The 23799-nt window shown below is 45.6% G+C and overlaps 1 protein-coding gene across 2 annotated transcripts in view; it reads left to right on the top strand.

Annotated features, from left to right (window-relative positions):
* adamts10 (ADAM metallopeptidase with thrombospondin type 1 motif, 10) overlaps nt 1-23799 on the top strand; it is a 185015-nt gene that overhangs the window by 95353 nt on the left and 65863 nt on the right. For both annotated transcript variants that reach the window (XM_078555843.1, XM_078555844.1), the window contains 4 exons: nt 1044-1185; nt 4875-4982; nt 6310-6455; nt 10423-10486. In XM_078555843.1, the coding sequence (XP_078411969.1) occupies nt 1044-1185; nt 4875-4982; nt 6310-6455; nt 10423-10486 (460 nt within the window). The remainder of the gene's footprint in view (nt 1-1043; nt 1186-4874; nt 4983-6309; nt 6456-10422; nt 10487-23799) is intronic.

Below are 23799 nucleotides of genomic sequence, written 5' to 3'. Positions count from 1 at the left end.
CCACACCACACCACCACACCAAACGACCTACCACACCACACCACCACACTACCACACCACACCACCACACCAAACAACCTACCACACCACCACCACACCAAACAACCTACCTCCATTAAAAGAAGAACTTCACTGAGAATTTTTACCAGAGTTTGTTGTTGAAAGGTTTGTGCACCATTAATGCATAGCTGTATATAGTGATGACACTTTCCTGGCCAGAATGTAAATATCCTGTCAATCACACCTGAAAGCCACACTGCTGCATGTGACTGTGGTTGATTTTATCCACATAGTTAGGGTGCAACTGTCCTCCACTCACTATATTGTTGCAGAAGTCACTGTGCTTTTATCAGGAGAAGTTGTTGCAGTTTTGGTCATAGGTTTTGTTTGCTGCAGACTTTTTCAGTAGCCCCTGAAAACTGATTTTGTTTTCTTTGCTGTCTGCTGAGTAAATAAATGCTGTTTGTTCTGAAACACATTGCTTGCTGTAAATCCTGCCCCAACCCCAACATTGGCTAACCCAATAATGTCAATGCACATGTCACTAAAACACGGATAAGCTATTGGCATCATAAAGCTGAAGCAATCACGCTGATGATATGGTTGTCACACCAAAACAAAGGTGCTTGTTGTGTTGATTGCCGAAAGTGCCCCAATCTTTGTACATGATGTGGTGAAGATGACACTGAAACATCACCGAATTAGCTACTAGGCAACTTTCACACCAAGAAAAAAAAAACACTTGTAAAAGAGTTTAACCTACTGATACATTAAGCACTTTTGGGCAATTGGCTTTACCAAAACACTATAACGCTTAAATAAAATTTATTGAAACATTTTATTAATTTAACAGTTATTAATTTAACATGAGCAGATATTGTCGAAAAAGATAGAAAAGGGATTTTGCATGGAGGATTTTATTATCTCAAATGTTTTACTTTTTGTTAATCAGTTATTTATTTAAGTTTCTTTGACTGCACATAATTTTAGAAAGTAGTACATTTGTTTTTGTTCTATAATAAAAATTCTTGTTTTTTTGTCAGTTCAGGACATGGTAGATGTCTCATCAATGCACCCCCAAAACAGGAGTTCTTTTACCCAACTGTGGCCCCCGGTCAGGTGTATGATGCTGATGAACAGTGCCGTTTCCAATATGGAGTCAAATCACGCCAGTGTAAATATGGGGTAGAGAGTCTTCCTGCTTTATTTCTTTGAGAAATGTTGAGAATTTTTGAATGGGATGGAGTTCTGATCTTTTGTTGTGGACAGTGCTGTGGAAAAAAAATATTCTTACCTCTGCATTTACTTCTCAAATCTGCCATCTTACAATTGTCTGCCAGAAATCTGTTTATTATGAGGGTAATGCTATGCTTATGATTTAAATCCAGCGGAAATCAGATTTAGATTGCCTAAACTAATTTTCCTTTAAACTCTTAACATCTGTGAGAAAGAATTCAGCCTCAAGATAGTAAAAAAAACATTTATAACGTGCCAAAAGCTGCAAGTAGAAGGTACTTTAATTATTGCCAGCATAGTATAACACTGCACAAAGAAAGCTGCTTTTCAGAGATAATAGGCAGAATTTAATGCTCCCCAAGGCAAGTTTGGTGGTGGGGAGCATTTATTTAGATTGGAAGGTGGGGACCCTGCCACCTTCCGCCTCTGCCCCTATTAACCCGGGACAGGAAGACTCGTGGATGGCATTCTCATGCCACCACCAAGTGAGGCTTTCAAGTAGGCAATTAATGCCCACTTAAGGATTTCATCCTACTGCCTTCAACCAATGGCAGGCGGGGAATTGCCATGCGAGGAGACCAACAAGCAAACCCTATCGGGGAAGTTCCTTGTTCTGCACTCAGTTCCTGCCCAAGGAACCTGGCATTGGGCAGAGAAGGGGGGGGTCTTGCTGAAAGCCGACCCCTGCTCTTTCTTCTTTCTTCCGACCCACTCCCACCCCCACAGCCAGCAACCTGCTCCCCGTGACCCCATTTCACCCTCACTCATCTGTGGCCTGGATCCCTCAGCGACCCTAGGCCTCGCCTTGAGTGCTTTACCAGCTGCAGCTGCTCCCGGTGGCGCTGCTGGCAATGGAGAGCTGGCGGCCTCTGATTGGCTGGCAACTCTCACCAGGTGGGATTTCCACACCCAGAGTCCTAAATCCTGGAGAAGGTCTGATACTGTTAAGTGCCTGCCGAGACTGGTACTCACCAGTTAAGTGCTGCCGAGACTGATACTCACCAGTTAAGTGCTGCCGAGACTGGTACTCACCAGTTAAGTGCTGCTGAGACTGGTACTCTCCAGTTAAGTGCCTGCCGAGGCTGATACTCTCCAGTTAAGTGCCTGCCGAGACTGATACTCACCAGTTAAGTGCCTGCCGAGACTGATACTCACCAGTTAAGTGCTGCCGAGACTGGTATTCACCAGTTAAGTGCTGCCGAGACTGGTACTCACCAGTTAAGTGCTGCCGAGACTGGTACTCACCAGTTAAGTGCTGCCGAGACTGATACTCACCAGTTAAGTGCTGCCGAGACTGGTACTCACCAGTTAAGTGCCTGCCGAGACTGGTACTCACCAGTTAAGTGCCTGCCGAGACTGGTACTCACCAGTTAAGTGCCTGCCGAGACTGGTACTCACCAGTTAAGTGCCTGCCGAGACTGGTACTCACCAGTTAAGTGCCTGCCGAGACTGATACTCTCCAGTTAAGTGCTGCCGAGACTAGTACTCACCAGTTAAGTGCTGCCGAGACTGGTACTCACCAGTTAAGTGCCTGCCGAGACTGATACTCACCAGTTAAGTGCTGCCAAGACTGGTACTCACCAGTTAAGTGCCTGCCGAGACTGGTACTCACCAGTTAAGTGCCTGCCGAGACTGGTATTCACCAGTTAAGTGCCTGCTGAGACTCCTGCCGTTTCTCCAACTGGTGAGCGATACCCTCCTCGCCAAGATTAAATTCTGCCGAAGACGTGTGGAAAGAGTGGACCTCTTTGTATTGGTTGACAAAGGAAATTCCCACACAATGTATTCATTATGGGAAATTGGCACTTGATGGCTTCAGGTCTCAATTTGAGCATTACTCTTCTGGAGCTCTGGGACGAGTGTAGAAGTTCTTATACTACTTTCCAATCTATTTGGTGGGCTGAATTTGAAGTGCAACCTAAGACTGTAAATTAATGATCGAGGTTGGTGATGCAAGGCACGTGCTGTGCAGGGAAAGTTTCCAATCCACAATAGAGATGACTTAAAGTAATGAAGGGTTTCGATAGTGCATGCACAGAAAGAATGTGTGGAATCTGGTGAAGTTCCTTGGGGTTCCCAGGGCAATGAGGTGGGTGGGTCACTTAATTGTGCAGGAGGTGAAATGTCAGCTTCCCAATGGTGGGATAAAAGTTGGGAAGTAAGTTGGCAGCGGGTTAAAGTGGGGGCGGGTTCATGGTTCCTGACGGCAAGAGGCAGGGACTTATTTTTAAGTATTAGCATGTCAGGCATACTCGATAAAACACATGGTCACCACATTAAATTGTACCTTTCCAATTAAGTTGGCAGCAAACAATAATCACGAGCCTTCAGATTCATAACTGGTTAAAGGTGGCGTGGAACAGGCTAGGTAGTCTTCCTGATGGATTTGGAGTGAGTAGGAGCAGCTTTTCTTGTAAGGGGAACGATGCTGGACCAGGGGAGAGGAGACTGAGCTGTTGCATTGAGCTCAGATGGCGGCTGTCCTGGGAGGTCAGGTCATGGCTGTCCGAGGGAGGGAGGGTGACAGCATCTCCAGAGATTCAAGTCCGGCAAGTGAAGAGGGGGCGTGGCAGCAGTTCCAGTTCAAAAATCCTCCTCTCAGGCAGGCAGAGTGATGGTGTTCACTAGCAGGGATTGGATTCCTGTTCAGGTGCCATTTAAATATGGCATCCAGACCTTCGAGCCCCTGTCCCATGAGTAACAGCGGGGTCAGTGACTTACTGCCGTCCCCCGCTGCACAACTGGTCATGCCACTTGACTGTGCATAGCTAATTGGCTGGTCACCACGTGATTGTGCATGGCCAACTGCCCCACATCCGAGCAGAAGTCCCGCTCACTTCCAGTCCCGATGTCAGGACACTTGCTGCTGCAACAAGATTTAGCCCGATGTTTCCACTTGTGAGGAAAAGCATCATGAGAGGCCGTCAATATAAGATAGTCACCAAGAAGTCAAATAGGGAATCCTGAAGAAACATTTTTACCAAAAGAATGGTGAGAATGTGGAACTCACTACCACAGGGAGTGGTTAAAGCAAATAGTGTAGATGCATTTAAGGGGGGGGAGAGAAAAGCATATGAGGGAGAAGGGAGTAAAGGATGACATTGATTGATGAGGAAAGATGGGAAGAGGCTTGAGTGGAGCATGGACTGGGATCCTAGGTAATCCAATGTAATGTGAAAAAGGTTTCTTCACAAAGCTTAGACCAGAGACAACAGAGGCGATATTAATAATTTTTTGAATTATATTAAAACAGCCCACAATGTTAAAAACATAAATTTTAGAAACATGAGCAGGTATCAGAGTCAAGGTGAAGGCAGAAATAGTCATTGGATAGATTCATGTTAAACTCCCTAAAGGTGGAAGAGAAGCCCCAATATCACTGTTTAATCTTCCCAGTCTCGATTTTAATACCCAAACTGCTAAGTAACTAGTTTTGCTCAACTAACACAGTGTTGCTAATGATTTTTAAAGGATTCATGAGTTTTCTGCTTGCATTGTAGCTGCAATTAACTTTAGTGAAATAAAGTTTGGGTGCCAACAAAATCTAAAACTTAACAGTGCACACAGTTCGCTTTATTAAGCTTAGAAAGGTTTTCATTTTTAGTTTTTGATACTTTTTATTAATGTTTTATTTGTAGGAGGTATGCAGTGAGTTGTGGTGTCTTAGTAAAAGCAACCGTTGTATTACAAACAGCATTCCTGCTGCTGAGGGAACAGTATGCCAATCAAATACCATTGAAAAGGGGGTGAGTAACAATAAATTTGTCTTTTTCTTTTCCTTGATAGTGTTAGTTTGTCATTTTAGAATATTCTATTGAGAAGTTGAACTGTTTTTAGTATAACTCAATTACAAATCTTCGTTCAATCATATTTTTGTGACAAAAAGCATTATCAAAAGTCAGCAAAGCCTGCATTTTCCATTAAAAAATTCAGAGAAAATATTAGCAGAACATTTGTTCCAATACATAAATCTTAAGTGGGATGGGAAAAATTTAGAGTGTTTTGGATGGGGTTGAAAATAAGTACGATGAAGGGACAAAGCAGTCCATAATTGTCACATTAAGCAGAAAGATTATAAGGAGATGTAGCGATGTCCTTTAGGGAAGGAAATCTGCTGTCCTTACCTGGCCTGGCTGGCCTAGCCAGTGATGCCCACATCCCATGAATGAATAATAAAAAAAAAAGGCCTTCTCTGCTCCAGTGGAAATAGTCCCAGCATCTGAAGTCTTTCCTAATTATATTAATTTCAATTCATGGCATCATCTTTGTGAATTTGTACACTCATTAAGATTACAAAGACCTTTATATAATGTAGTGCTCACATGCACACTCTTAACTATGGCCCAAGCAATGTCTTGTACAAATTTATGATTATTTTACTCTTCTACTCTATGAGCCACATTCATCAAACCAAAATATTGATAGTCTCATTTATGGTTTTACCACCTGCACCTGGGAATTACGTATTTGAACCCTGAGGTGTCTCCATTGACCCTCACTCTTCAGTGTCTTTCTACTGAGTGTGTTATCCCAGTCCCTGTTTTCCCTCCCAAATCTTTCACTTCTCCATGTTGAACGCATCACCTATCTGCCATTCCACTAACATCTCTACCTTCCTGCAACAATAATTGACAAGGAGCTCCATCCAGTCAATACAAAATGTAATTTGCAGATGAGATTTGGTTGGAAAATGAAAATACAAATTCAATCGCTGCTGTATGTCAGCTGCAGTCGTTCTCTAGAGGAAACACTGATCTGGAAGGTGTCACTTGCATAAAAACTGCAAAATGTCAACAGTGCATTATGCAAATGACTACACTGAATGTTCTTCATTGGCTGTGAAGCACGATGGGACATTGTTGGCTATGTACGTATACATGCAAGCTCAATATAAAATCCATAGGGTCAATTGTGACATAACATGGAAATTTAGATCATCAAGTTATTTTTTCCATGTGGTTCTTTGGCTCACTTTCAGCCCGTCCATTATAAAATTATTTCAATTGAATTAATAAAATAAATGCATTAATCTAATTTTGCTATGTAAAGTTTAAATGAAAGTTTCTGCTACAGTGGTGCTATAAAAGAGACTGTGTCCCATTCGGCACTAGACCAGAGGGAGTGGATGGGGCCTGGGGACCCTGGTCATCATGGGGAGAGTGCAGCAGGACATGTGGAGGAGGAGTGTCATACTCTGGCAGGCAATGCGATAGTCCAAGGTAGGTAAATAACAGCATTCATAAAAAGAAACCTAAAAGGTCCTTGACAATGGATGTTAAGTTGATCGGTTTAATTGCTTTTTTTACAGCTGTATTTTCAATTTTCCACATTTACTCCTTTACTCCATATACTGAGGATAAGTTGAGTTGTGAAACTATGGCCTAGATCCTCCTGTCCCCGGGTGGTCTACCCCGGACATATCCTGGAAGATGCACTGGTGGTCCCCTCGAAAGTCCCAAAGCAAGGACTTTGCGGGAATTGCCCGGGAAGTTTCAAATTCCGATGGGCAATTCTCCTGTATCTGGAACCCTCCGATAAAGTCTTTGGACGGTTCCAGCTCATTTACCAGAATGCTTACCTGGGGAATGTTAGAGAGGAAAAAACATACCTAACTTCTGATTAACTTTACAGCTGAACCACCACCGCCCCCACCCTCCCCACCCCCGCAATCCCCACTGAAACCCCTCCAACTCCCCCTGACCCTCCGACACCCCTCAACCTTCCACCTGCCTCCAGCCCTCCAACTCCCCCTTAACCAAACTCACCACCCTACCCAACCCGCCACTCTTCCCAGCTGACACCCTACCCACCCTGCTACCTACCACCCAGCCCCCTACCGACCCTGCCTCCCTACCCAGATGGCACCTTACCCACCCGACCCCACTGCCACCCACCACCCTGCCACCCTGCCCGCTTACCTCACTCACACTCATTCACTAACATAGTGAAAAGCTATTTAAAGGTCCCAACGTATTGCAGTTTCAGTGAATGGAGACTTACCTAAATATGCCAGCTAGTGCTGTAAAAAGGGGGCGTGGCTTGGATCCCCCCCGATGTTCCTGCCCTATGAAGAAGGATTCCCAGAACAGGCCTGGTCCGCATTCCTGAAGAGGCCCGGTTGGCAGTCCAGGCCAGAAATGCGGAGCTCCAGCGCTCTGTAAAAAAATGGCCGTGATTACCACTCCTCTGAAGCTTCAGCCCTATGTGAATTTGTAGACTTTCTGGCCTTTGCACAAGCTGCCTTTTTCATTGTAACCTACAGTAATGGACCTCAAACAGCCAAATTTAACTTGATGTAATTGCACTTCTGTAAGTTTACAAAGGAGGAGTTCTTCTGCAGCAGTTTGCAGCATCCCTGCCTCTGAAACAGAAGCTCTAGGTTCAATTCCCACTCCTGGTCTCGATGACCGAGGAAGCTGTGTTCTTAACGTGACCAAATAGGTCCAGTATCAAATTGTAAGTCCTTTGCAACACACGCCAGTGGTAGGTAGTAAGAGTGGGAGAAATTCCTGGTCAGCCACGAGATGGAAAGAATGTTGGAGCCTCAACCATCCCTATCCATTGCTCCAGGCTACAACATGCATGTAAAAATGCATGTTGCCACAGCAACTCAGACTCCTTGGGGGGACCAGTTGGCTGGGCGGCTGGTGTGGATCAGATTGGTGCCAACAGCATGAGGTTCGATCCCTGTTTCATCTGGGGTGGATTTGGGATCTGCATCTTTGGTGGTGTTATGGGGCAGACCTGCCTTCAGGCTGAGAACTTGAGAAGAAGCTTATGAACTCCATAAATGTAAAAACACCTTTTCTATGTTGTTTATTAACCTCCAAATGTCATCATTGCTCCTGTTTCTCTCCAACATTTGATCGGGGCTTGGCAGTATTACTTTCTCTAAATAGGTTAATATGAAGCAGGAAGTTCAACTCATCTGATCTCTTCCTTCAAGAATGCTAACTTCACCATCATTACATGACATTACCTTAGTTTCTTAAATGATCCCAGTGTTCTTCATTTGGCCACCTGTTCTAGCTGTTAATCATCCTCTCTGCAAAAATATGCTTTCTGAGGATGCTCAGTAACTGGACATGTAATGCTAAGGCAGCCGGAAAGTTCTAATAAATACTGGGTTGATTTTACGCTCATGGAATAACCTAGTTTTACAAAAGCAGCAGTAGGTGGCAAGCCAACCATGTGACTAATGAGACACATGGACCTGCTTACATGTGTTCCCATAGCTTGTTTCTCCTGGAACACATCCCCACGCACCACTCCGCATCAAGAGTGGCCGGCCAGGCGACTCTCACGCTCTTACAACCTGCCATGGATGTGCTGAAAGGATTTGCAGATTGATAATTAAGCTGTTGGCCACATTCTAAATGCACTTTCCATAACCATCAAGTCCTGGAGTGGGATTTCAAACCTGGACGTTTTGGCTTAGAGGCGTGGACACTATACCACCGCACCACAAGACCTCCTTCCTAGCTTTCCCTGTAAATATAATTGCTTTCATTGGTAGTGCACTAATTGCCTTCTAGCCAACCACCTTTAGCTTCAGACCACCCACAAGTTACCCCAACCCCCCCAAATTTTGACTGCACCATGATGTCTCCTCCATCTTAAACTTAACCCTTTCTTCTCCTTTTTCTCAAACCCAACTTTTATGCGCCAATCTTTTTGTCTGGGATCTTTGTCCCAGTGATATTTCCTGGGAGGGATTATGACCAGGAATCTTTCCACACATAAGCTATATAACTGTACATTATTAACCATTTAACTACCTTTACAAGCTAAAAGATTATTTCTCTAGCCAATGAATCTTTTACAATGAGCATGTTTTTACTTTTACACCATGCATGCATGATAATTGATTGCAGTGCCTTGACAAATAAACTGCTGATGAAACTGGCAGAAGTTAGTTCACAACCATGGGGACAGAAAACCAGTGCTAGCCAAGATAGGAAGTGGTATTAATGAACTCATACCTGTTACTCCATTATTGCACCTCCTACTTCAATCTTGATTGATCTTTTTTGGTGTGCAAACTGCAGTGTTGACTTATTAATTTACTGGTATCCACTGTTTCATTAATCTATTGATTTTTGCTTCCTCCACTATTTTATTGGCTGTTGCTCCATTACCTTGTTGATTTGTTGGTCTATGAATTTATTAATTCAATATTGTCTACTTCTCTATTTCATTTCCCATGTCCACTCCTGTATTAGTTAATAATTGGTGCTCCATACTGTGTGAATTTAGTACTGCCCCCTTTACCTATACAGTAACTCATTGGCACCTACTTTGCTATGTTGCAATGTTCATCAGTATTATTTTTCCGTCAGTGCTTTTTTTTGTTGTAATTGTGTGCCGTCAAAAATCAATAACAATTTGCTCTAATTTAAGGCACTAGTTTATTTGTTTTTTTTAATCTCCATTGTAGTAGCAGCTTCTTTTATCCCTTGATTTAGGGTGTATTGTTAGTTCATTCTGTATAGGTCTCACCGGGTCCTCACTATAAGAAAAACATCAAATTAATTCTAAACCCTCTGAATATTCAGAAAAGAGATTTTTGGTAGTGGCAAGAATTATATATAAAGTACAACTTTGTGCCAAAGATAAATGAATGGCTGCCAACCCGTGTAAATAATTGGAATGATGGGTCACGTGGTTCCTGCAAACAAATCACACTGCTATACCACAATGCATCTTAAGAATTGGTCACACATTTCCAACAGAACATTACTATCAGTAAGTTAGCAATGCTAGGTTTGTTCTTATAACTTCCAAGTGTGGCATTCAATTTTCTGTGTTTGATTATGTGAGTCTGGTGACTGATCTCTGCTCACTGTGCTTGATTGGTTCAGACTGGGTGTGGACACAGAGAAAAATAAACAGATGCACGGAAGCTGCTTGAAGCCGGAGTTCAACCATGGTGTAGACGTTTTAAAACGTTCTATAAAACTCTGTAAATAAAGTACCTGCACATTTAGAAACTAGTGTTATCTCTGCATTGCCTTTGAGGCAAATCAAACATATAAGCACACCACACCAAGAGCCAATTAAATTAGTGGCAGAAAAATGGAGTTCCAAGTCCTTGGTCATGTTACTTTTCAAAATACATCAACCACATTTACAGAAATAGGCTATCTGATTTTTTAATAATGTATCAATATTTATGTCCTGCTCTAGACCAACTATTGGTGGGCGATACTGTCTTGGAGAGAGGAAGCGCTTTCGATCATGTAACATTGATGTAAGTAAATGGGCTTGATTGTTATTTGTAGCTTTATTTTATAATGGTTTTTAATATATCATAACACAAATTAAGGCTGTAGAGGCAATTGTGGGAATAGCAAAAGCATTGCCAGATTCTGAAATGTATGTCAAAACTGAACAAATAAAGTCCTTTATCAGAAGATTTGATCCTTAGCTGACAGTCCACTCCTCTAACAGCTTTTGGATCTACCTCTTCTCTACCCACTCCTAACTGGACTTCTCTTCACTAGCCATTAGTTGTCCAAGTTCCCTCAAGCCTTTGGGTAGACTTCACACCACCCCTTTCATCCATCCTTTAGACTCTAATTTTGATCTGATCACATTATTACCTCTCTGTCCTCACTTTAAGGCTAAATCTCGGCATTCCTTATGGGAGCCTACAATGCCAATGTCTCTTTTGACCCATCTAGGTCCTGCTCTCTTCTATGCTCTTCCTCACACTGGGCCATGCCATCCTTCATCTCCATCATCACATCTAACTTGATCCATATTCTCACCTGTCATTACTTATCAACCTACATACTTTACTGTCCCAGGCTTGAAACCCGTGTGCATGACCCCTCACCTTCAGTTTCAAATGACTGCATGGAGTGCTAATGTTGACCTACCACTATGTATTTGTAGGTAGACCTTGTGAGGTACAAATCCTTGGACTCAGCAGCTATTTGAACCATTGAGCTGAACCTTTGGGCAATATGTTGCAGCTCCGATAATTGTACTAGCCCTGAATCCTCCTTATTTGTGTTGTGTTTTTCATCAATTATGCCTTCTTACAGTTTGTTGACTGAACTTCCAAAATGAATGTATCTTTACTGCTGCTTACCACTGTTGGAGTGAATGACACAGGGTGTTATGTGATTCTAGGACCTGGGCACATATTCCCTTTGGGGCTTCTATGGGAACCAATAGGATCAGAAAAAGAATATATATTACAGTGCTGCAGTAAAATACCACTTCACACTCAAATTATGTGGCAAAATGTAACACTGTGTTGTTGTGAGGCACTATGCCTGTTTTAATAAGAGAATGAATGGGTAAGTAGAAAGGGTACAAAAGTTAAATTTTAGTGGAAGAACATCTGAGCAGAGGCTTTTGATCGCCCCTCATCCATTCCCTCAGCTGCCTACAGGAATCTCTATTCAATGGGATAAAAGGTCTTGTACTTCCTGTGCTTCTCCCAGTTACAACTGCTGATGCCTGTCACATGCAGTCTTTGCTTCAAGTAGACAGATTAGGGACATATGTTGAAATGAGAAAGGTAAGGGGTGTGTGATCCAGTTGCACAAAGTTCTATATTGTGGAATTTCTGAACTTGCAGTATAAAGGTAATTTTTGCTGACAGCACTTTGAACCTTGCCATATTTCATGGACCAACTGGCATGGCAACAATAGAGGGTTGGCACTAAAAACATGGACATGACAGTACATTTGGAAAACAGGTGAAAGGTGGTCAAAATGCTAGTCAAACTCTTTAAGGCGTAGGATTTTTATTACTTTGTCCCTATAATTAGAGAAATAACCCTATTACTAATTCTACCCTTGAGTATAGAAACTAGTGTCAAGATTTCTTAGCATTTTATTAGATTGTCAAATGACAATAAGCAGTAGATCTAGACAGTACTCACAAATGGTAAAAGAATGATATAAGAACCAAACTATTTATCCTGGGGGAAGGCCCATCAGTGTACACCAAAGTGATTCTTCCTCGACTGCCTCTTCTCTATGTTGCCTCTCCTGAAGATAACACAGTTCATTCTTCTTTGTAGAGTTATGAGATAACCTGATCAATATTCTTTTAAGGAGCTTTTCTTTGTTTTAGCCTCGTGACTTTTGACTACCTTAAGCAGGTTTTTTTTTCTCTCTGTCTTGAATATGCCAGCGCACTGTTCAAGTTGTGCTATTCCTGTTTCCAGGTTGTTTGTCCGCAGGCAAAGTCTATGGTGTGCAGTTATCTGAAAAGGCTGTTTTTCATTCCCATTAATCCAAAGTTAGAAGGGGCCAAACTAACAATTGCAAAAATCCAGTGCTTTGCGAAGTTAACAGTGTAAAATTTGTAAAGTGTGATGACCTCACTCAGGCAATCCTTCGGAAATTTGTACATATTTTGAAAAGTTGCTCCACATTCTGTGGGACTGACACTTGCTACCGTTTCCAATCGTACTACTATAACACTGCTTTTTACTGCAGGATTCCTCACACAAACACTGTTCTGGCCACTTTATGTTTCTGGACTTTGGAGTTGCAAGTTGAAATGGCACAGTACCATTCTGCACTTAGTCTTGTTGTTGCCATTTCTCCACCTGAGACCAGGACTCATTTAAGAGCTACTGTGACCCCACACTAAGTATTGTGCACCTAGAGTGCTAAAATAATATGTTAATAAACTGATCTCATATTAGGTACAAATTCAGGTCCATGCACTCTAGGTGTAGATAATAACTAGTGATTCTAGCGCCACTGTGCTGAGACCGCATTTACACAGCCATGGTTTACTTGATATTTTAGATAACATTAGATTCCTTCTGTCAGCTAGTAGGTAAGATTAAGGCTCATGGACTAGACAGACAATTTTCTGGATGGGTAGACAAGTGGCTTCGTAATAGAAGATGAAGAGAAGTGATAATGGAACATAGTCTTGTGGTGGCGCTATCTTGTATCTCATCTATCCCCAACTCTAGTAACTCCAGCAGGCAACGTACGCTTACTTGTTACCTGTTAGCTGGGCAGGTGCAGAAGGAATTGCAAAGGAACAACTCATTAGTTATACTTTTGGTTGGAGATAGGTTTCTATAGGACGTCAACTTTCAGGCTATCAGCAAGTCCGAGTAAAAGACAACAGCCAAAACCATGAGTTCATGTAAAAATGTTGCCCTTTATACCCAGGCCAATCAGTCGGTAGATAAAGTACATCACCAGGGCGTACCACTACCTAAAGGGTCCCATTTTAGCTAAGCTAGTGGGACTGTAGAATTGGGCAGGCATAGTTCCACTGAAAATTACCAAGTGCTTCTTTCAAACAGGTATAACTGCTAGATTTTCAGAGAAAGTTAGCAGGGAATTGGTAGATGATAATATGAAAGGGTCCTATTTTTCATTAACTGAGATGGCTGTACAAGGACACAATCAGCATAATAAAAACAGAAAATACTGGAAATACTCAGCAGGTCAGACAGTACCTATGGAGTGAGAAAAGAGAGTTTCAAGTCGACGATCATTCTTCAGAACTGGAAAAACTTAGAGATGCAACAGGGTTTAAGTGAGCTCAGAAACAGGGAAAGTGGGGAGGGGGAAAGGGGGAAGGCTGGAGAGGCTAATGACAAAGGTGATGATGGTACAAGACAAAAGGAGATGGTAATGTGACAAGTAAAGAAACAAAGGATAAGTTTAAAGGGACTAAATGAAATTAAAGATAAAAGCACCTCCTTAAAAGATTGACACCAAATTTTTGGAGAAGTTTGGCCTACCCAAAAACTGCTCATAATGAAAATCAACAAACAAAACCAAAGCAAAAGGGTTAAGTGAAAATGGATATTCCATGTGTGTCCATCGGTCAAAAAAGGCCCGCAGTGGCCCAGTGGACACAACAGGCGAGGAATCATTTATGTACAACAGAGGCCAACCTTCCCCAAGGGCAGGCAGTGCAATCTGTATGACATTCTTCCTTGGTATGGGTGCACAATTACATCCCCTGCATCTTGGTGTGCAAGCCCATTCAGTGCTCTCCTCCATGCCACCCCATTGAGGTCCAAGTCTGAGTCTTCAGCAGCAGTACTTGTCTGCCACCCCATCCTCTGGTGAGCTGGCAAACAAACCATTATTTCCCCTTTGCCTACCTGTAACCCACTTGTGCCCAGTGACTCATTGTGTGCTGATCCCCACTCTACACTTGTCTCCAAGGTAAATGCAGTGCCAGTTTATGAACTGGTGGCTGCGAGTGACAGACCAAGTGATGGGGCCTCCACATAAGTGCAGCGTTGTCGCTCTCTCCCTTCCTCCTGGGGCTGTTGTCACCGGGCAGGTGGCGGTTATTGGGTGTCTGAAAGTGGAAACTCAGAAGTGAAAGATTCTTGTGAGGGAAGTGGGTGTGGAGTGGAAAGCAAGAGGTCCATGGTCACACCATCAGCAGCTTGCTTGTCATGCCGGATAGCAGGATAAGGGTGTGCTAGGAGTTGAGAAGAGACATAACACTGGAAGAAGCCATCATTTTCAATATTGTCAGCAACATTGTACCACCAGTGCAATGATGTGGAGAATCATCTCTGTAGGGCTTAGGAAATGCAACATCCTCATCCACTGCTGACTCTGGTCTGCTCCCTTTTAATGTGTCCTGCAAGAGAGAGAGAGCAGAATGTCAGTAATTATAGATCACTTTGTTTGAGTGTTGTACCTGCCATAGCTTAATAGCTGGAGGTATGTGGAGTCACTGAGAGACTGGCAGCATTGGTAGATGTATGAGGGTAAAATGGAGTATCTGGATGATAGGTTTGATCCCTGAGTGCCAGACAGTGCTGCTGGGTGAGTGATGGGAGTGTGGTGCATCAAGCAGGATGAGAGGTTGGTGATGTGATGAGTAGAAGATGTCATGTGAAGATACATTCACTGACTTTGGCCACCAACATGAGGTCATTAATGGAACTGCTGCCAGATCCTGGGATTTGGCCTTCCCAGCCACCTGCTTCCACTCCCTTCCAAGGATAATCTTGAGGGCTTCCTGGCCCCATGCAGGGTCATGGCATCTATGTTCCTGCCCACTTGCACCACCAATGCCTCCAACATGGCATCCTTTAGTCCAGACTCCTCTGTGTGCCCTGGTCTTCAGTTTGTAAGAATTTCCATTGCAGCATTCTTTTTATTCCACCTTCCCTTGAAGAGGCAGCCTACCATGTGTTGTGTAGCTATGCTGCTGGCACCTCTCATTGTGTGCAGAGCTCACTGGAGAGGAGACCTGCACGGGAGGCAGAGGAACTTACACTTTCATTCAAATGAGATGGGTAGATAAATTCATGTTTTGCCCACCTCTGAACTGGCATGCCATGATTCATGGCTGCCATGCTCAAAAATCAGGGCAAATGAATTATGTGCCCAACATGTTTATATACCAGAATCATCTATGAACTTTATTTAGTCTTCTATCTTGAAACCATCCAAAAATCTTCATGGGTACAACATGACCATAAATACTTTAAAATATCATAGAGGCAATTCCACCTATAGGGTGTGACCATTAGTGATCACCAAGGTAATCAATTTGGTTAGGTGCATCCTTTTCCAAGTTCTTATTCCATTGTACAGGCACACGTCAGAAGCGATTACTTTTAAATTTTAATTAATTAGACAATAAACTGGCTTCCAATTATGAGTTTTACCTCTTTGGCTGTTCTCTGAAATCACAATGTGAAAATCTTGTTTACTGGTATCAGCAGCTATAAAGAATCTTGCTTGCACATATCTCATCTGATTATGAAAGATCTATTTGTGGATATTATTGCTCAAGTCATTGTGAAGACAGGTGCCTATCTTAATTTGAAAAGGCCAATAACAGTTGTGGGTATAAATCCTTTGGGCGGAATTTTCCCAGCCTGTTGGCGGTGGGCATGTTTGGTTACATGAGCAGACAATATGGCAAGAAGGCCAAAAATTGGTTTCAAGGTGTCATGAAATGAGTTTGCAATGGTCTGCTCTGCCTGTCAATGGTGGGCCGTGTTTCCCACTGTCAGACGTCGGGAACTTCATTGTAATACAGCTGCATATCATTCTAAGCCCAGCTTGCTGGAATCATCCCCCAATGCCGGAATCATCCCCCAATGCCGGAATCATCCCCCAATGCCGGAATCATCCCCCAATGCCGGAATCATCCCCCAATGCCGGAATCATCCCCCAATGCCGGAATCATCCCCCAATGCCGGAATCATCCTCCAATGCCGGAATCATCCCCCAATGCCGGAATCATCCCCCAATGCCGGAATCATCCCCCAGTGCTGGAATCATCCTCCAATGCCGGAATCATCCCCCAATGCTGGAATCATCCTCCAATGCCGGAATCATCCTCCAATGTCGGGATCATCCGAGCACGTCGGTATGTGTTTTACAACAGCATTTGTGAGGTATTCACTTGGCGAGCTGCACTTCGAAGGGAACTCGGAGGGGAGTGCACAGTAAAGCTGCACAGCACGTGTGAGGGTCGCCTGTTGGACTTCAAGGTTGAGGTGCCACACATTCAGGCAAGGCCACGGGCAAGCCGCTTTTTCCTGGCTGGCTGACAGTGCGGTGCTGCAGCAAGGGTTGCACTACCATTAATGGTAGTGCTCCAGCAAGCAGCCATGCATTAGGGAAACCTTGTATAAAGTGATCATTCTCCACAGCTGAGACAGTTCAGGCACAGCCACATTTACAAGCTTGAAGTCGGGCCTCCAACTTACTTGCCCGCTTAAGCAAAGCAGAGGCATGAAAGTGCCACCAAGTGCTCCAGAGTTTATCACCCCTCAGATACAGACTGCAAACTAATGAGCATTTTATTGGACTGCAATTGGATGACTGGGCACATTGTACAATCTCCTTGCTATAGCTGGTCATGGAGCAGCCACTGGTGGAGGCGCTGACAGCCCCTTGCAATGTCATAATTCAGGTTTGGACCAGTCCCCCCCATGGTTCAAGCTAACAGCGCAGCCTTGCAGCATGGGTTAGGAGAATGTCTGTGCCTGAGCTGAGAGCACAGCATACAGTCCAATGGGCAAAGCTGCCGCCAATCAGTGAGGTGAAGTGGGGCGGAGGTGGGTGGGGTCTCAGGCAGCCAAGTAGCGCACTAACCTCTGGCCATCCAAGTGGTGGCCAGCACTCTCTGGGATGCGTTAAGAAGCCTACAGACTTAACCAAGAGAGGTTCTTAGAACACCCAAGCTAACCCACGTGTCTCTCTTTCATCTTGCAGGAGGAATACATCAGGATCATGGAGCCTGGTGAACTAGCTGTATGCCTTGTGGCTTACAGAGAGCACAGACAAAGGAGGAGAGAGTGACGGAGGCGCCTGGCTGCACAGAGGGAGGAGCAGTTCCCTCTGGAGGAAGGGGCTGCTGGGGTTCTCACACACACTGCTGAAGAGCCACAGCGAGGTGTTGCTGGTCGGTGCCTAGCTAGACCCAGGGTCTATGGATGCCGCCTTTCATTCCTGCAGATGACCAAGAACCAGTGTCACCGAAGATTGCGCGCGTCTAGGGAACTGGTCAGTCACATCCGCCACCTGCTGCAGGATTTGGCGCCACGGGGACATGGAGGCCATCCACTGCCAGTGGCCATGAAAGTGACCAGGACACTTAATTTCTTTCCAGTGGCTCCTTTCAGGGCTCCACAGGTGGCCTCAGTGGAATATCACAAGCCTCCACCCACAAATGCATCCATAAGGTCACAGACACCATCTTTGTAAAGGCACACAACTTCATGCATTTCATCCAGGACCAGGAAAACCAGGATGCAAGAGCGCTGCGATTTGCCCAGACCTCAGGTTTCCCACAGGTGCAGGGTGCCATCGACTGCACTCATGTGACGCTTAGATCTCCGTCGCAACAAGTGGTCAACTATGTCAACCACAGGGCTTCCATTCGCTGAATGTGCAGCTGGTGTGCGACCACCACAAACGCATCCTGCAGATCCTGCAGATCCCAGGGAGTGTGCATGACTCCAACATTCTCAGTCGGTCACAGATCCCTGACGTCTTCCAGGTTCCACAGAAGCTATAGCGATGGCTCCTCAGTAACAAGGGCTACCCGCAGAGGATGTGGCTGATGACACCCGTGTGGCGACCTCAGACTGCAGCAGAGAGAATGTATAATGAGGCTCATGCTGCAACTCGCAACTTGGTGGAGCAAATCATTGGGGTGCTGAAAGTGAAGGTCGAGTCTGGTGAAGCCCTGCAATATAGTCCACAGAGGGTGTCATGCATTGTCATCACCTACTGCACCTTTACAACCTGGCGCTGCAACAGGGAGAGGAGCTGCCTGAGGAAGAGATGGAGGAGCTGGACATCTCCGGTGAGGAGGACATTGACGGGGATGAGGGTGAGGAGGTCCTTGAAGGCGAGGATGAGAACAATGAGGCCATTTCAATGTCCAGACAAGGCAGGCACACTCGGGAGGCCCTGGCAGCTGCTAGATTTGTGGAGGATGATGATGACATGCAAAGAGATCCTCACATTGCACCTGTGAACATTTGACTCCAGTCTGGTGAAACACAGCGCACATACCCTCTGTGATAATGTTCCTGTCATGGAGATGCAGTGGAGGCCCTAATATTCACTTGATTCCAGAAGGATGATGACAACATGCAGTGAGGACACTTCATAGATCTTCATATAGCCTCTGTGAATGTCTGTCTTCTGTCTGGCTGAGGGCAGCTCGCTTGGGCTCTGTGATCAGGGTCATATCATGGAGACGCAGCCCTGAAACTTTAAATACACCTGATCGTTTGTCCGCCTTCTGCACCTGACCCCTTCAGGATCACAGCATCACCGGTACCAGGTGCTGACAAGATGGGGGCCAGCCCCACCTCAAAGGTGCTGAGAGCAGAGAGAATGATGGAACTCTGTGATGCCAGCCCACAACATTCTGGCAGCAATGACTAGGCATCAGGAATGTCACCAGTGAGTGTGAGGCTGGACCATCACTTTGGTCTGAAGGTTACACACTGCACAGGGAAGAGGCCCTGGACTGAGATATCTGCCTTTATCTTGTGCAGGAGCCAAGGTTTCACATCTGAGCAACACAAACACTGCACATCAGAACAAGGAGCCATAGGCAGGGAGACATTCTTGGGAATTTATTGACAATAGTGAACATTATGTATAAGTGATTAACGCCCATGCCCAAGCTGTGCAATTACATCTTCTTAACCTTCCTAACCCTGCCGCTATGTCTTGGTGCTCCCTGGACACCCACAGCCGAGATGGAGGCAGCCTACGCCCTGTCTGTGATGACCTTAGCAGACATCATCTGGAGGGATGAGACGTGGAGGGCCCTGGCCTGCTTTTGGGGTCCTGCTATGTGGCAGTGGCACCCTGCTCGACCTGTGGAGCTGGAGCTGCTGGTGTCACAGGAAAAGGGGATTCAGATGGGCCAGACGCTCCCAGAGTACGTGGGTGGATGGTCCCGGGGTGTGCACCTGCTGATCCTCCTCGCTATGGGTGCCCCAGGGCTCCTGACCAACTCCTCGAGGAGAAGGGGAAGCTGGAGTGAGATTGAGCTGCCCCGCACCCCTCTCGCGTTGAGACTGCTGGAGGCCAACTATGGCGTCAGCGATGGAGTTCAGCCCACGCAGCAGTGCAGGACCAATGTCCTGTACCAAAGTCTCCATGGCAGCCGCCATCCTACTATTGTTGATCTCAGTGCATTGGTATACACCTCAGACTGAAGGTGGATGGACTCCTCCATCGTGCTTTGCAATCTGAGGAATGCAGCGGACATCCCTTCCTGGTGTTCCTGAGCTTTTTAGCTCCAGTAACTGAGGTATGACCAAGTCCAGCGGCTCCTCATCTGACTCAGACTCAGCAAGTTTCTGGCCTCCAGCAGCCCTCCTGAGTGCCAGACAACTGCTGTGGATCAGAAGGTGTGATGTGCTCACCAGATTGTGATCCCAAGGCTACTGTAAAGCTAGGTCCCACCGAGGTGTGTGTCTCTGCACTGGTGGAGGGTGTGGGTGAGCGTTGTGACGGTTTTCAATGAGGGTGCCATCAGATTCTTTTTCTGATGTGTCTTCGGAGCTTGATCGGAAGCTCTGAGTCATGGACCCCTTCGACTGTTTGGCAGATGTGCCAGAAAGAAAGGAGAGATAATTAGTGCATGGCAGTGGTCTGTGAAACAGGACATATCACTCACGGCATGGTTGTCTGATGGATATTGCACTGCTGGACCTTCAATTGGTAGAGCAGCGCCAACCTCACCATTAGCACAGGAATGGTCCAGATCCTCGCTGGCCAGCTGTATGACTCTATTTTCAAAGTTCATGAGGACCTTGATTTCAGACATTCCTTCACCGGTCTGCAACCTCTCCCTGTTGTTTTGTGCCAGCTTGTCCTGCATGAATACAGATGGAGAGAATGTAAGCAGGATGCCTGTCAGGCCAGATGATAACCATGCCTGGCATGTGTGGGTGGTGACTGGTCCCATGGACAGGATGAGGACAATGAAGGTGTGTGTGAGAGAGTGAATGGTGATGTCCCTTGAACTGGCAGTGAGTGAGGGCCTTGTGGATGTGTGATGGGTTTGTGTGAGTGTGTGAGTTGAGAGCGATGAGAAGAGTGACTTATCCTGACGGAACGGAGGAGATCATTCATCCTCTTTCGACACTGGGTCGCTGTCCTCTTTTGCAGGCCATTGGCAGTGACCACCCCCTCCCATTCTGGATTGGTGATGTGGCTGCCCATCCTGCGGCCAGGGCAGGGATAGAGGACATCACGGCAGGCCTCCACAGCGTCCAAAAGGCACTCAAGGGATGCATCACTAAATCAGAGGGCTGCAGTCTTCTTGCCTTTTGGGGTCATGCCGTCTTTACAGCGGTCTTGGGCTGGAAGCACTGAGAGGTGTGCGTGAAGCTGCACTTAAAATATGGCGCCTGGCGTGATGAAGCTGTGAGGTGATGGCATTGTGGGTGAATTGAAGACAGCCCACCATCGAAACGGCCTGTTTCCCAAGAGTGCATGATTAATGAGGCGGGATCACGATGATACTGTGTGAAAAGCCGCCATTGCGGCCGGCGGGTAAAACATCCTTTCCCCGCCTGCTACTGCACTTAGTGCAAATCTGGGATGACTCTGCCCTTTGTTTGCATTTCAAATTTAACATCATGTAAAATTAACTCTCTTCGTTTCCCTAGAATATATACACAAAATGGACCCAGCTTTTCTGCAGAGCAAATGCTCAGAATGGTAGAAGGATACAGTAAACAAGAAAAGTGGGGGAGGGGGCAGGTGGAACAGGGAGCAAGAGAATGAACCAGAGCAGGGAAAAGTGCAAGATCGGAAAGGGGGATGCAATTTGTGAACAAGAGGAGGAATAAATGAGAAAAGGAGCAAAAGGGCACGAAAATTAAAGAAAGACAGTAAACCTGAAAAGGTGAGAGAAAGAAAAACACAGGTCAAATGAGAATAGGAAAGAATGTGAAAGGATTGTACATTTGCGCCATGCAAATGCCAGGCAATGTCCATATCCAACAAGAGAGAGTCTAACCATCTCCCTAATTGACATTCAATGGCATTACCATCACTGAATCTCCCACTATCAACATCCTGGGAGTTATCATTGACCAGAAACTGAGCTGGGTCTGCCATATATGTGCTGTGGCTACAAGAGCAGGTCAAAGCATGGGAATTCTGCAGCAAGTAACTCACCATCTGACTCCCCAAAGCCTGTCCACAAGGCACAAGTCAGGAGTGTGACGGAATACAGTCCACCTGCCTGGACGTGTGCAGCTTGAACAACAGTCAAGAAGCTCAACACCATCTTGGAGAAACCAGCCCTCTTGATTAACACCTCATCCACAACCTTAAACATTCACTTCTTCCACCATTGATGCACAGTGGCAGCAGTGTGTGTCATCTACAACATGCACTGCAGCATCTCGCCAAGACTCCTTCGACAGCACCTTCCAAACCCGTGACCTCTACCACCTAGAAGGATAAGAGTAGCAGATGCATGGGAACACCACCCACACCACCACCTGCCAGTTGCCCTCCAAGCCACACACCACCCGAACTTGGAACTATGCTGTCATCCCTTAACTGTCGCTGGGTCGAAATCCTGGAGCTCCCTAATAGCACTGCGGGTATACCTAAACCACATGGGCTGCAGTGGTTTGAGATGTGGTTTGGTGGGGAGGCGATGGCATAATGGTATGTCGCTGGACTCGTGATCCAGAAATGCAAGGTAATACTCTGCGGATTGAATTCAATAAGAATCTGGAATTAAAAGCCTGATGATGACCATGAGACTATTGTCAATTGTTGTAAAAACCCATCTGGTTCATTAATGTCCTTTAGGGAAGGAAATCTGTTGTCCTTACCTGGTCCGGCCTACACTTGACTCCAGACCCACAGCAATGTGGTTGACTCTTAAATGCCCTCTGAAATGGCCTAGCAAGCCAATAAGTTATAACAAGCACGACAAAGACATAAAAAAGGAATGAAACCGGACGGACCTAGGCACTGGAAACGACTATGGCAATCTCAGCCCTGTCAACCCTGCAAAGACCTCCTTACTAACATCTGGGGGCTAGTGCCAAAATTGGGAGAGCTGTCTGAGACTAGTCAAGCAATAGCCTGACATAGTCATCCTCACGGAATCATACCTTACAGATAATGTCCCAGATGCCACCATCAACATCCCTGGGTATGTCCTGTCCCACCGGCAGGGCAGACCCAGCAAAGGTGGTGGCACAGTGGTATACAGTTGGGAGAGAGTTGCCCTGTGAGTCTTCAACATTGACTCCAGACCCCATGAAGTCTCATGGCATCAAGTCAAACATGGGCAAATAAACCCCCTGCTCATTACCACGTACCGCTCTCCATCAGCTGAAGAATCAGTGCTCCTCCATGTTGAACATCACTTGGAGGAAGCACTGAGAGAGGTAAGGGCACAGAATGTACTCTGGGTGGGGGACTTCAAAGTCCATCACCAGGAGTGGTTCGGTGGCACCACTACTGACTGAGCTGGCCAAGTCCTAAAGGACATAGCTGCTAGACTGGGTCTGCAGCAGGTGGTGAGGGAACCAACAAGAGGGAAAAACATAGTTGACTTCATCCTCACCAACCTACCTGCTACAGGTGCATCTGTCCATGACAGTATGGGTTGGAGTGACCACCACACAGCCGTAGTGGAGAAAAAGTCCCATCTTCACATTGAGGATACCCTCCATCGTGTTGTGTGGCACTACCACCGTGCTAAATGGGATAGATTTCAAACAGATCTAGCAACTCAAGACTGGACGTCCATAAGGCACTGTGGGCCATCAGCAGCAGCAGAATTGTACTCAAACACAACCTGTAACCTCATGGCCAGGCATATCCCCCACTCTACCATTACCATCAAGCCAGGGGGTCAGCCCTGGTTGAATGAAGAGTGCAGGAGGGCATGTCAGGAGCAGCATCAGGCATATCTAAAAATTAGGTGTCAACCTGGTGAAGCTGTAACATAGGACTACTTGCGTGCTAAACAGCATAAGCAGCAAGTGATAGACAGGGCTAAGCGATCCCACAACCAATGGATCAGATCCAAGCTCTGCAGTCCTGCCACATCCAGTCATGAATGGT

The sequence above is a fragment of the Cetorhinus maximus genome, chromosome 13 (genome assembly GCF_964194155.1).
Source record: "Cetorhinus maximus chromosome 13, sCetMax3.hap1.1, whole genome shotgun sequence".
Classification (NCBI taxonomy): domain Eukaryota; kingdom Metazoa; phylum Chordata; class Chondrichthyes; order Lamniformes; family Cetorhinidae; genus Cetorhinus; species Cetorhinus maximus.
Note: the sequence above shows the minus strand (reverse complement) of the source record. Positions and strands in the feature narration are given on the sequence as shown.